This window comes from Rhinopithecus bieti, unplaced genomic scaffold, assembly GCF_001698545.2.
Source record: "Rhinopithecus bieti isolate Rb0 unplaced genomic scaffold, ASM169854v2 scaffold_10271, whole genome shotgun sequence".
NCBI classification, from domain to species: domain Eukaryota; kingdom Metazoa; phylum Chordata; class Mammalia; order Primates; family Cercopithecidae; genus Rhinopithecus; species Rhinopithecus bieti.
This window is the reverse complement of record NW_016806626.1, coordinates 1792697-1807911: the sequence shown is the minus strand read 5'-3', so window position 1 is coordinate 1807911 and position 15215 is coordinate 1792697. Positions and strand designations below refer to the sequence as shown.

The following is a 15215-nucleotide window of genomic DNA, read 5'->3' as shown; positions in this document are numbered from 1 at the left end:
CCATATGTGTCTCCAGTCCCCTCACAAACACTAATTCTTGCAATTTAGGATATATAAATGATACTTGAATGAATGTGTAGATAGCAGTCATGTACAGCTCATAATTATGGGGTTTTCTATAAAAGACTCTTGAAAATCCTGTGGATCATAACATTTAATTTTATCTTAAAATAAATACTTTATATGTATATTAGAAACCAATACATTGTTCACTATATGGATTAAAGTTGTTTAAAAGGTAGAATAATGTTTAAAAATAAAGTTTTCTAGTAATGAAAGATAATTGTGCAATTATAAGATGCAGAAACTATTAAATGTCACCATAATTCCAGGATGACTTCAATGATAAATATACATATGTAATATAATATATCTGTATGTATGTGTATATGTGTATATAAGCATGAATATGTATGTGTATGTAGATATATTTATATATAATGTATATGTAAATATGCACAGGTGTAAATATATATTACATCAATTTGAAACAACTCTTGAAATAACTGTTGTCTTTTAGGTACAGGAGCTTACAGATCTTCTGAAAGCAAAAAATGAAGAAGATGATCCAATTATGGTAGCTGTCAATGCAAAAGTAGAAGAATGGAAGGTATTTTTTTAATTGACATAATAACTTGTTCTTTTTGTATTTTAGGTATGAATTTTAGTCTTATTTTTGTTTAATGCCTTATACTGGTTTATAACATTTTATTAGGGTTTTAAACATAAGTTTATTTTATCTATTGGTTAGAAAAGCTCTAAAACTGTCCTTTTGATTTTAGCTCATTTGCTATTGAATGACTTCTTTCACTTCAATGAGTTGAACTTTAAACTTTTTGATAGAAGTCTGACTCCAAAATATATTTGGCAACTAAAATATATAATTCTAAATGTAATTTTAATCTTTTCACTTAACTCGTAGTTACCTTGTATACATTAGTTAAATAGTTGCAGGTTTAATTTAATTTTTCTAACTGAGTGTCAGGTTAATCAGTGGGAATAGGAATAAGCAAAGGGATTAGAATAACTTGGGAAGCCTTTTCTAAATACACTTTTCTTCCTCACCACCACTCTCCAACCTTAACCAAATTGTCAGGCCTTACCATATTAGAAGCTGGGATTGTGATATTTGTATATTTGAAAAACATCAGAGATTATTCTTAATGAATAATTCTATTTTTTTTTTTTTTTTTGAGACGGAGTCTCGCTCTGTCACCCAGGCTGGAGTGTAGTGGCGCGATCTCGGCTCACTGCAAGCTCCGCCTCCCGGGTTCACGCCATTCTCCTGCCTCAGCCTCCCGAGTAGCTGGGACTACAGGCGCCCGCCACCTCGCCGGGCTAGTTTTTTGTATTTTTTAGTAGAGACGGGGTTTCACCGTGTTAGCCAGGATGGTCTCGATCTCCTGACCTCGTGATCCGCCCGTCTCGGCCTCCCAAAGTGCTGGGATTACAGTCTTGAGCCACCGCGCCCGGCCGAATAATTCTATTTTTAAAAGCTATCACTTCTAGAGTCATTTGCTTTCTAGTAGGGTTCACATAAATCTTGTTGGCAGTTTGGAATTGGTTAGCATCTAGAAAGCTCAGATAACCTATATTTTAAACAAAAGCAGTAGCAATGGAAATAAGGCCTATAGAATCCTTCAAGCCTCCATAAACTTTATATAAAGGGCCAGAGAGTGAATATTTTAGACCACCTGGTCTCTGCTGTAACTAAACTCTGTTTATAGCATGAAAGCAACCATAGACAATACGTAAATGAGTGAGCAAGGTGGTTTTCAGGTAAAATTTTATTTACAAAAGTAGGTGGGAGGCCAGATTTGACCTGTGGGGCGTAGTCTACCAACCCCTGGAAAAAACAGTTGTCTTTACCAGATTTAATGTTGGCGAGGTAAATGGTAACATGTTATATGTATTCTGTACTGTGTTTTGACTTAATATCTTTTCATAATTATTTTATATCAGTACATGTAGTATTGCTGTTCTTTTTAAAGGCTATGTAATTTTTCTTTATATACAGGTGTTTATTTGGTAATTTGTGAAGTTTATGAAGTTTCCAATTTTGGGGTTAGAAACTGTTTTAATTAATATTCTTGTATATGTTATTTTGCAAATGTATATCTGTGGAATAAATTGCTGCAAGTGTAATTGTCATGTATGTTGCAAATACATTCTTCCAATTTGTCACTTTTTTTTTTTTTTTTTGCTTTATGGCATTTTTTGCTGTGAAATATTTCTTTTTATTCTTAGTTAATTTGTTATTTTTTAATGACTTTTGACATTTGTCATAATGAGAAAGGCTTCTGAGTATAAACTTGTTTTCTCATCTTTTCTCCTAATATCTTGTTTTTTTGAGACAGAGTCTCATTCAATTGCTTAGGCTGGAGTGCAGTGGTACAGTCTCAGCTCACTGCAAATGTCACCTCCTGGGTTCAGGTGGTTCTTGTGCCTCAGCCTCCGGAGTAGCCGGGATTATAGGCATGTGCCACCATGCGCGGCTAATTTTTGTATTTTTAGTAGACATGGGGTCACACTGTGTTGGCCAGGCTGGTCTCGAATCCCTGGCCTCAAGTGACCCTCCTGCCTCGGCCTCCCAAAGTGCTGGAATTACAGACGTAACTCTGCCTGGCGTTTTTTTACATTTAAATCTTTGAAACATATAATTCATTTTGATGTAAGGAGTATATAATATGGATACAGCAGAGCTACTCTGTTGTCCAAACATCATTTATTATTTCATCTTTCTTCTGTTGAAATACAATTTCATTTTTATTATATACTCCTTTTGAATTTGAATTTAATTTTGGAGTCTCTTTTATTAAATTGATTGATCTATTTTCTAGCCGTGTATACTTGTTTTAACTTGTGTATATTTTAATATCTAAAAACATTATCTTTTTTTGATTTTAGAGTTCTTTATGAATATATTTAATGCAAATTATAGAACTGGCTTGTCCAGTTCTTAAAAAAATATCTTGTGGATTTTATTGGGTATGTGTTAAATTTATAAATTATTTTATAGATTGATTTAGGATAAACCTTTTATGATATTTGGTCCTCCTAAAGAACACAAGATACCTTTTCTTTCATTCACTCAAGATATTTTATGCGTCTTAGTTGGATTTTAATGCATACTTCATAAAGATCATTTGTATAAAACTTTTCACAGTTATATGGAAGTACTTCTTGTTTATAAATGAGTTTTGAAAGGTTGAAATATTTTTAAAGATTGAATTATTAAGAAAATTCAGTGTATATATTAAAATCATTTTCTATTTGAATTTCAGGTCAGATATATAAAAGGAACAAAGATTATGCCAGTAGTTGCTCATACTTTCTCACTTCAAATAACTTTTATTTTCTGTATCATAAATCTACTAATGGTGTATATTATTTATGATAATGAAGAATGTTTTATTAACTTTCCTTTTGCATAACATATTCTATTTTATTTATTTCTAGCTTATTTTGTCTTCTAAAGATGATGAAATTATTGAGTATCAGCAAATGTTACATAACCTAAGGGAGAAACTTAAGAACGCTCAGCTTGATGCTGATAAAAGTAATGTTATGGCTCTACAGCAGGTAAAATCTTATCAAAATTTGGTTTATCAACCAGTTTTATTACAGATGGAACTTTGAACGATGTCTTTTATTTATTATATCATCAGTGCCTAGTCTAGCGGCTTGTACTAGCAACTGTATAATAATGTCTTTTGAAATTTCTTATACCATCTGATACCAATAAAAAATTAGAATTAAGTTTATAGAGTCCAGATTAGAGTTAGAACTAGAGTTATTTTCTTTATTTTTCTATGTTTATGTGGATAGTACACATATTGTTTTGGTTAGAAATTAACAAGAAATGATTTAAAACTTTTAGAAATTTTAAAATAATTTAATACTCTGTTAAGGTTTATTTTACTGTATCTTAGTCCTAACATATCCTACACAATGTGAAATAAGCTAAAAGCATGGTTATAATTTGATTATGCTGCCTATTTTATTTTTAGTGAAAATAACTCATATAAAAGGAAGTCACACTTTTATTATTTGTGCTGTAGTTATAGTCCAAAAGTAAGAAGATGATTTGAAAAGTATATGCTGAGTAAGAGCAATTACAGGGGACAATATTTTTGAATAAAGTGCTAAAGGGGAAAAAGCTAAGTTGAATAAAAGAGAAAGCACAGAGCAAACCAGAAACATACAGAATGGTAGAAAGATGTAATTGAATGGAGGATGAGGAAAGTAACGTAAGGAATTGTAGAAGCCACAAACATTAGAGAGTTCTGGAAATACTATTTTCCAGAGTGTTAGCCTTTATATCTATCTTTCAGTATTGGAGTAACAGCAGTGTACCTATCATGTGTATCATTGTGTATTACAGTTAAAGTGTACAAAATGGTAAAAGGCATACTTTAACCCACAAGAAAATATTTTCTACAGTCTTGTTGAAGAAAATCAGACCTACTTTTTTCCTTACCTTTTTAGGTTAATATTCATGAAGGGATGTATATTGTTTTAAAATATTTTATAGGGTATACAGGAACGAGACAGTCAAATTAAGATGCTCACAGAACAAGTAGAACAATATACAAAAGAAATGGAAAAGAATACTTTTATTATTGAAGATTTGAAAAATGAGCTTCAAAGAGACAAAGGTATTTTATAAATATATAAAGCTATTTTATATACCATTATGTTTTAAAGTACTTTATATTTATTAAAATAAAATGTCAAGTCAATATTGAGTTTTCTCCATTTGAATTTTATCATATTTTCAAAAAATTATACATGATATTATTTTTTATTATACTTATATTACTAGTGCTTACCTTTGTAAATGATGGATGTATTTTCTATTATTTTCTCCTCTGGTGAAAATTACATTAACTTTTATTACCAGGTCACTGGTATGAGGGAAATGAAAAATTGTGATACAATTATTTTTATTTAATTTTTTGTAATTAACAAAGAATGGAGTATAATAAAATATTGACCAGTGTAGCAGCATTGCTGATAGTTTTCAGAGGTAATTTCACATTACTCTTACTCAAATTAATGTTTCATCATGTTCTCCTTACCCTGAGCCATATTACCTAGTTTAACACATCAAATTCTATGAATATAAGTTCTCACAATATCTGTGTTGTTATATTTCCATAGCACTACATACTATAGTTATGCCAGGGCACACTACTGCAAACTGTTCATGGGAAATTCATAGACATGTTTTTTATAATTGCTGAATATATATACACACACATATATATATATACACATATATACATATATATATATGACATGAAGAAGAAATAGTGATTCAGTGCACATATGTGTGTATAAGTGTAGTGATGTGGTGTTTGCAGGTATGGTTGTGATTTCGAAAATGAAGCAAAAGCCTTGCTGAGGAGATAATTGAACCAATACTTAAAGGAAGTGAAGGAGTAAAACATGCAGGTGGCTCTAAGCAGTGGGAATAAGTTCAAAAGCACTAAAGTAGGAGTGTACAAAGCATGTTTGAGAACAACAAAGAAGTCTTTTTGTTTGGAGTAGAGTCAGCAATTGGGGCAGTGATAAGATCAGAGAGGTAAACTGAGGCCATATCATATGGGGCCTTATAGTTCATTATGCAGGCTTGGCTTTTAAGTGAGAAGTGACAACGTGGAAAGTTTCTGAAGATAAGAATGATATAATTTGACTTAGACTGTGTTTGCAGTAGACTGTAGGAGTGGTAAATAAAAAGCAGGGAGACCTGTTAGAAGACGATTGCAATAATCTGGAGAAAAGTGATGGTGGTTTGGGGCATGGTGGTAGTAGTGGAGTTATTGGATGTAGCAGTTCTGGATGTATTTTGAAAGTGATAAAAATGGAATTTGCTAACAGATCAGATGTAGGATGTGAGAGAGAGAGAACTCTTGGTCTGAACCAAAAGTTTTGGTCATGGTGGTGTTGTGGGAAGAGCAGGTTGAGAGATAATCAGGTGCTTAATTTCAGACATGTTAGATTTGAGATGCTTATTAGACACTCAAGCGAAGGTGTTAAGTAGGCGCTTGTATATAAAAGTCTAAGGTTTAGGACAGCAGTCTAGGCTAAAGATACGTTTGGTAACTGTCTCCATAAAGGTAATTGAAGTAATGAGGCTAGCTAAGATCACCAAGGGAGTAAATGTAGGTTAAGAAGAAAAATCTAAAGAACTTCTACTTTGGCAGCTGGGGAGATAAAAAGGAGCAACCAAAGGAGACTGAAAAGGAAAGCCCAGAGAGCTCGGAGGAAAAGCAGGAGTTTGGAGAGCCCTGAAAACCACACGAGGAATGTAACCAAGGAAGAAGAAACAACTGCTTTCAGAGCTGTGTTCATTGATGCTGATAGGTCAAGATGATCACTAGAAGTTGACTATTGGACTTAGCAATGGTCATTTTTGGTTCAAGAGAAAATGGGTAGAGAGGAAATGTAATAAGGAAATATAGGAACTCTTTCCCAGGACTGTTTCTATAAAGAGAAGGGGAAAACAAGGTGGTAGCTTGAGGGGAAAGAGGGATTAAGAAAACATTTTTCTCTTTAAGATGGAAGAAATAACTCATGATTTTAGGTTAATAGAAAAGCTCCGTTAAAGAAGAAACATTGATGAATCAATGAAGTGTAGAGAGAGAACTTCTGGAACAATAATATTTTTAAGAATGCAATGGGATGAGATCCTAGTGTGCCAGTGAAGAGGTTGGCCTTAACTAGGAACACAGAGTTCATCCATAATTATAGAAAAGAAGGTAGAGTGTATAGATATAGGTGACTTGGTAGGCATCCTGGTAATGGGAATTTGTTGAAGTTCTAGACTGGTTGCTGCTTTTTTCTCAGTGAACAAGGGAGCAAGGTTCTTAGCTGAAGGTGAGGATAGGAGAAGATGTTTCGTAAGTTTCAGGAGAAAGAAGAGAAGCGAAAAGTATAAAATGGTCATCTGAAAGATTGAAGATGTGGAGAATGTGGTATGACTGTTGAATAGCTTCAAGAGCCCACTATACATATATATATATATATATTTCTATATATGCGTTTGTTATATTTGTATCAGAAAACTTTGAAAGTAGTTTAAACTGCTTTAAAAGGATGACTAATAGTATGGATTGTGCATATTCTGGTTACTAGGAGAAAAAGTGGCAATTGATCTCTGCTGTCAAATAAGGAAAATAACTTACCTAATAACACTTTAGTCAGTCCATAGTTATATAATCCCTAAAGCTCACAGATGGTGTGTGTACTAGACTGTACTCTGTATCTTGAACTTAACTTGTAAAACGCAATGGCTAATGGTATTCTTCCTTCATAAATTAGGATTAGGTTTAGTTATCAGAAACAGAGAACTGAAGAATAATGGCAGATGCAAGATAGACATTTATTTTGCATCTACGTAATGGCCTAGAATTAAGCATTCCAGGGTGTTGCCTTCATCAGCCCATCCAAAATGGATGCAGTGCAGCTTTATCTCATGTCTGTATCCCAAACAGCAAGAGAGAGGAAGAGGGGACAAGAGTTAAAAGCATGTGCTGAAGGATAGGCAGGCAAATACAGTGTTTATTGTGTAGGGCCATGTGGAAGAATGATAGGAAAGTAGATACGTGGAAGAAAGGGAGAATGGATACTGGGGGACAACTCAGCCTGTGTCGCGTTCCACAGCTTAGCTGTTAGCTCCAGACAGCTGGGCTCATTTCGTAAAAATTTTTGTGATATCACATACTAGTCTTATGCCTAAGTCTAATATTAAATATATAATCTATATATTAGTAAATGCTTATTATGATTGAGTGTGAGAATAATCTGTGTCAATAAATTTTGGAATGATAGCAATATTAGGTTTTGGTTTTTTAACAATTGAGTAAGATATTACAAGTAGGCATTTAGGAAGTTTTTAGCTTAGTTTGGATTGAATTTAGTTGCAAGTGATGGAAAAATCAAGCATAGTACAGTAATTTAAATAAGACAGAAATTCATTTCTCTATAACATAGACAAAGTTGAAGCAACCAGGGCAGGATTTGTGTGACAGATGCACAAATATTCCCTATCAGGGACCCTATATCTTGTTGCTATACCTATCTCAACATGTGGTTTCTAATTCATGTGAAGTTGCCACCCTCATATGCATGTGGATTTTAGCTAGTAGGAAGGAGGAAAGATAGAGAAAGATTACTCCTTTCTTTTAAAAACATTTTTTTTTTGAAATTCATGTTATGACCTTTGCATTTATATTCCATTACTGACATGACCACACATAGCTGCTTGTGTGTCAGTGGAAATTTAGTTCTTTATTTCAAATGGCCATGTGTTGAGCTAAAAATCCATGGTTTTAGTACAGTGGACAAAAGGGAGGTTAAATATTAGGAGCAGCTAGCAGTCTGTGTCACAACGATCATTCTTTGTAAAGCAGTATTTTGCAACCTTTTAAAATCCATACCCCTTCAGCTAAGAAGATTTTGCTGAACTTTAGTTTTTTAGTTAATTGTATTAGTAAAAGCAAAACAAAACTTTCATCTTACAAATATAAAATGACAAATTTAAAGGAGTTTTTTTTAATGGCATACCACTTTTCTTGCCACCATATTGGAATCACTGATTTGAAGGAGTAAGTCGTCAATTCAATTCATGATTTTGTTTTACTCTGTAGGTGCTTCAACCCTTTCTCAACAGACTCATTATATGAAAATTCAGTCAACGTTAGACATTTTGAAAGAGAAAACTAAAGAGGCTGAGAGAACAGCTGAACTGGCTGAGGCTGATGCTAGGGAAAAGGATAAAGAATTAGTTGAGACTCTGAAGAGGTTAAAAGATTATGAATCGGTATGTATTTTTATCTTGTCATTCAAGGAGCTTGGAATTATTCTTGCCATTCACAGACTATTCTGTGCTATTTGCTGCATACCATTTAAAAAACATTCCATAAGTGTCTTTTGATAAAGGTTATCCTCATTAATTTATACTGAACTATTGAAATCTTTGCGCATTTACTTTTTGTCAGGAGAATTGTTTTCAAACCTTTGATCATAGTGATTTGTCTAAATAATCAGTTTTGATGAAGCAGCAGGATTACATTTTTTTAAATTATCTGTGTTCATTGGGCCACCATGTAGATGTGACACCACTGGCCAATTTGACAGAATTTATGACAGGAACATACTGTGTCAATACAACCTGCTGTCCACTTTTATACTTTTCATTGGTTACAACTGATTCAAGCAACTAATGACTTACTTATTCTACTGGTATTGCTGATTTGCTTTTACTAATTCTTTTAGTATTTTGGTAAGTGTTTTATATGTAATACATATTCAGAGTCACTTTGCCTTTAGGATATTATACTGGAAAGTTTTAACTGTTGCATATTACATCATTATTATTATGGGATTTGGTTTATAGAAGCACAATAAAAAAACAGTATAATGATATAAATTATAGACATATGTACATTTTCCTTTAGACTTAGTAAAAAAAAAATCATGAACTTGAAAATTTTATTCAAGTAAACCATGTTATATTTTAAATTAGATTGTATATTTTCAGGGAGTATATGGTTTAGAAGATGCTGTCATTGAAATAAAGAATTGTAAAACCAAATTAAAATCAGAGATCGAGAGATCGAAATATTGACAAAGGAAATCAATAAACTTGAATTGAAGATCAATGATTTCCTTGATGAAAATGAGGCACTTAGAGAACGTGTGGGTAAGCCATCTTTTAAGTTACATAGTTTGCTCAGCCTGATTTACAAGTCTTATTTTTTTTTTAAATTTAAATTGTTTATTATTATTTATTAAGTAGTTTAATGCTTCTAAATACTTAAGAAGTTTTTTTTTTTTTTTTTTTTTTGAGACCGGAGTCTCACATCTGTCACCCAGGCTGGAGTGCAGTGGCTGGATATAAACTCACTGCAAGCGCCGCCTCCCGGGTTTACGCCATTCTCCTGCCTCAGCCTCCCTAGTAGCTGGGACTACAGGCGCCCGCCACCTCGCCCGGCTAGTTTTTTGTATGTTTTACTAGAGATGGGGTTTCACCGTGTTAGCCAGGATGGTCTCGATCTCCTGACCTCATGATCCGCCCGTCTCGGCCTCCCAAAGTGCTGGGATTACAGGCTTGAGCCACCGCGCCCGGCTTCAAATACTTTCATAAAATGTTTAATACAAATAAAAGTGGAGCTAACCTGATTGAAGTGGAATCAGATTTTATGGTATTGGAGTGGTGGGTGGGCAGGGCTGGAACATTGCCTTACTCAGTCTAGCATCTCCTCAGTAATAGCTGCTTCTTTAAAAAAATGAAAGTTTATTAATACCACATATCAGAGGTTAACCTTTTTTATTTTTTTCCAACAAAAGTAGGGTATGTATTACCCACATTTGTTTGCAAAATGCTCTTGTTACAGATGAGATGTTTAAACCTCTCGCTCTGTGTTGTGATTCTCCTGCCTCTGCCTCCTGAGTAGCTGGGATTACAGGCATGCACCACCACACCTGGATAATTTTTGTATTTTTAGTAGAGATGGGGTTTCACCATGTTGACTAGGCTGGTCTCCAACTCCTGACCTTAAGTGATCCACCCACCTGGGCCTCCCAAAGTGCTGGGATTATAGGCATGAGCCACCGCGCCTGGCCTGTTAAAATCTTTTAAAGATTTTTAAGTACTTAACTTTTATAATTCGGATTGTTTACATTTTACTTTGATTGAGTATTTTAAGGAGTAATTAGTAATATAGCTTGAGAGTTTATGTATTTATTTTAATAAATAGCTTATTAATAGTTAATATTACTAATTTAAGTGTTATGATAGTGTAGACTAAGTTGCTGCTTTAAAATGAAAATAAATATCTAAATATAGATTTCATTATTGCTAAATTTCATTTAATGCTCTCTTAGTTAAAAATGATCATTTGTAAAAACTATTATCTAAAGAAAAGATAAATAGACAAATAAGTATTTTATACAGATATATGTGCGTGAAAAGTATCTAACTTGTTTCCATGGTTGTGCTAGGACCCCAAGTTAGACTTCTGATCCACTTGGACTATCAGATCACAGCCAAGAATCTGAAAGTTCCTAAAGATGACTTCTGGCCAGTCTAGGTAGCTGTCATAGACATCATATTTTCTGTGTTTAAAAAGCTCCAAATCTTTGTTTATAATTTACATTAGGTTTTTGTTAGGATTTCCATTAATAATTGTGATAAAATTTTAACTCGGGTTACAGTTTAAATATCTGGAAAATTCTTTTACAGAAAGTTACCTCATTCTTCAGTGATATTGGCTAAGTGAATTATAACCAGTTGCCTGATGGTATATGACATTTTGCAGTTTATTTGAATGTTTTTAAGTTTTTAATTGTATTGCTTTCTATTCTAGGCCTTGAACCAAAGACAATGATTGATTTAACTGAATTTAGAAATAGCAAACACTTAAAACAGCAGCAGTACAGAGCTGAAAACCAGATTCTTTTGAAAGAGGCAAGTGTGGTAGTCAGTTGATTATTTTCTTGGTTGAACTATAGAGAAATACTAATGATTTCTACTTTGTAGATTGAAAGTCTAGAGGAAGAACGACTTGATCTGAAAAAAAAAATTCGTCAAATGGCTCAAGAAAGAGGAAAAAGAAGTGCAACTTCAGGTATACTCAGTTATTCTAAACCTTTAAAAAGAATTATTGGTAAGTGAGTTGTCTGGATATGAAATTATTTATGTGTTAGCTATTTTTGCTGTTCTATTGTGGGTCTGTTACAAATTTAATAAATGACAAAAACAGCCTGAAGGAGGTAAGTGAGTGTCAGTGGGTTCAGTTCTGAATCTGAAATAGGCAAAATGAACAAAACAAAGTAACAAAATTAAGCAAACAAACAAAACAAACCTTAGAATTATGGAATATTTGAAAATTTTATGGTATAGTATTTTAATTTCTAGACAGCACCAATATGTTGTGATTAATAATAATAAAACTTAGTAGTTTTTATGTTAATATATGTTACTCAACATTTTGTCTTTCCTTAAGGATTATGCATTGAAAAGCTTTTCTTGTAAATTATTATTATTATTATTATTTGAGATAGAGTCTGTCTTGTTCTGTTGCCCAGGCTGGAGTGCAGTGGTGCGATCTTGCGCATTACACCCTCTGCCTCCCAGGTTCTAGCGATTCTTGTGCTTCAGATTCTTGTGCTCAACTCCTGAGTAGTTGAGACTATAGGTGTGAGCCACCACGCCTGGCTTATTTTTGTATTTTTAGTAGAGATGGGGTTTCACCATGTTGGCCAGGCTGGTCTCCAACTCCTGATCTCAAGTGATCCATCCACTTTAGCTTCCCAAAGTACTGGAATTACAGGCGTAAGCCACCATGGCTGGCCTTAAATTATTCTTTACTAAGTGAAAGTAATGCTTTATTGAATATAAATTAGCATCTTTTTTTGGTTTATTTTACTTGAGCTAAAGAGAACAGTTGGTTAAGTTTTATAATAGCCATTGCAGTGCTTTTTTGTAAGAAAACCACACAGAAGGAATATCTTTTTCACTTGCCCCAAGTCCCCAAGCACGTATATGAATAATAGCAGAGTGGTTCTTTTTAGCATTATGATTTCTATAATACATCCAAAACTTTCTCAATAAATGAAACTTCATAATTTATTAGTACAATAATCAGTTTACTTATTACTCATCATTTATATTTACTTTATATGTCTTTTAACTGGTGCTTATTAAATAACGCTTTAATATAGAATAGGCAAAGAATGGTAGAGCAGATGAAATTCAAATTAGGTTATCACATTATTAATAGTTCATTGAAAGTGAGCTAGATCAGAAGGTTGTATTGGCAATGTAGAATTTTGGAAGGAGTTTGGAAACAATTATTCTACCTTTGGGTTAAAACTTGATTGTAGGTTTTTTTTTTTTTTTTTTGAGATGGAGTCTCGCTCTGTGGCCCAGGCTGGAGTGCAGTGGCCGGATCTCAGCTCACTGCAAGCTCCGCCTGCTGGGTTCACGCCATTCTCCTGCCTCAGCCTCCGGAGTAGCTGGGACTACAGGCGCCCGCCACCTCGCCCGGCTAGTTTTTTGTATTTTTTAGTAGAGACGGGGTTTCACCGTGTTAGCCAGGATGGTCTCGATCTCCTGACCTCGTGATCCGCCCGTCTCGGCCTCCCAAAGTGCTGGGATTACAGGCTTGAGCCACCGCGCCCGGCCTGATTGTAGGTTTTAAGAATTAAAATGTTGGAATAGTAGAACGGTTATTTTAATGTTTTTAGTTTGTTAATTCTCTTATGTATAGGATTAACCACTGAGGACCTGAACCTAACTGAAAACGTTTCTCAAGGAGATAGAATAAGTGAAAGAAAATTGGATTTATTGAGCCTGAAAAATATGAGTGAAGCACAATCAAAGGTAATAGTAAAGTATTGCAAAGAGAGTAAGGGAAAATATTTTTATTGTGCTTTCATTTCTTCCCCCTTTATCTCATTCTTGAACATCTAATCTTATTATTGTTGATAAATAAGTAGAGGGAAATATTTGCTTATTTAAATAACCTGTGATTCAAAGTTTGATTAATGAGACATTATTTACTCTGAATACAGATTAGGAGTTCAGATAAAGTAGAGCTTCTGCATAGGAGATCATCATTCAATACCCCACAGTCAGATCAGAATGAGCCAGAAGAGAATACGACCATAGGATCATTATCAAGAATGTTATCTGAAATTCACCATAGTGTAGAAAGTGGAATGCATCCTTTTGTCCCTTTAACTAGACTTTCTTCATCCATGCAAGTAAAAGATAATTCAACTCCAGAAACTATTACAATAAGAGAGATTTTTAAAGCACCATGTCTGCAGTCTTCAAGAAATCTAGAATCATTAGTCAGCACCTTTAGTAGGGAAAGCCATGAAGAAATAAATGACGTATGCCATTTTTCTGCTGACTGTATGAAGAAAGAGTCAAGAAGCCATCAAGCACTAGAGAAGACTAGTTTTGTACAAAAAAGCAATTCATATTTTCATGGCTTATCAGCAGCTTCAGACATAATGCAGACGTTATCACTTAGGCAAAAATCTGCAATATTTTGTCAACAAATTCATGAAAATAGAACTGACATGGATAAATCACAAGTAGCAGCATTAGAAGAAGAACAGGTTCATACCCAAATAAAGTACGCTGATATCAATTTGAAAGAAGATGTAATAAAAAGTGAAGTACCCTTACAGACAGAGATATTGAAAAATAAGCTTGAGGTTAATCTTCCAGACCCTGTGTTTATTACTGCACAATCAAAATTGTCTCAGATACATCCTCTTGAAAATCTTATAGAACAGCTACGGAGAGAACTAGTATTTCTTAGATCTCAGGTGAGCTTTTCTCCAAATTACATTTTTGTGGTTGCTCTTTTATGACATCTCTAACAAAGTTCTGTAACAATTACAGTTAGAATATTTTTGTTTGCATTTTAACATGAGTTATACACATTTTACTTTTTAAAATCTAAAATGCAGTACATTGATATGAACTCATTGACTTGTCTAATTTATTACATTTTTCTTTAGAATGAAATCATAGCACAGGAATTATTGATCAAAGAAGCACAGAGTAGAAATGCAGAAATAGAACTTGAACGTCATAGAAGCCAGGCAGAACAGGTAGTGTAAAGGCAGAACATTAAAAGAGATGATTGTACTAAAGACAAAAACCATTATATCTTTTTGCCTTTTATCATGGATGTTGGGAGAGGGAGAAAGTGGGAGGAAGATCACCATCTGTTTTACTGTTTAGATTTTAGTTTATTTTTATGATTGCTGCTATATCTTCATAGCTCATTTTTTTTTGTTTTGTTATACTTAATTGATCAAACTTTTAACTTGAAAACTATAGACTATTTTGATATTTTGTTGAAAAAAATCAATTTTGTTGTCTCTGCTTTTTTCAGAATGAATTTCTTTCAAAAGAATTAATTGAAAAAGAAAGAGATTTAGAAAGAAGTAGGACAGTGATAGCCAAATTTCAGAATAAATGTAAGTTATAATTATCTTTTACTTTTCTGTTCTTATTTTTCCTAGACTTAAAATCATGGGCCTAAAAGGACATTAACACATTCTCTGTTTTCTAATCTGTTTTACTCCTAATTACCTCTGTACTGTATATACTTCAGTCTGTCACTCATCCAGTTGGTTTGCCTTGCTATTTTCATTGTCAGAGAATGTTACTAATATGAATT

At 33.5% G+C, this 15215-nt stretch overlaps 1 protein-coding gene across 1 annotated transcript in view; it reads left to right on the top strand.

The window, feature by feature from the left end:
* CEP290 (centrosomal protein 290) overlaps positions 1-15215 on the top strand; it is an 86023-nt gene that overhangs the window by 10661 nt on the left and 60147 nt on the right. The window contains 10 exon segments of the mRNA XM_017877124.1: positions 521-610; positions 3460-3582; positions 4535-4658; positions 8655-8827; positions 9548-9590; positions 9593-9709; positions 11376-11476; positions 11549-11636; positions 13281-13393; positions 14928-15012. Coding sequence (XP_017732613.1) covers positions 521-610; positions 3460-3582; positions 4535-4658; positions 8655-8827; positions 9548-9590; positions 9593-9709; positions 11376-11476; positions 11549-11636; positions 13281-13393; positions 14928-15012 — 1057 coding nt within the window.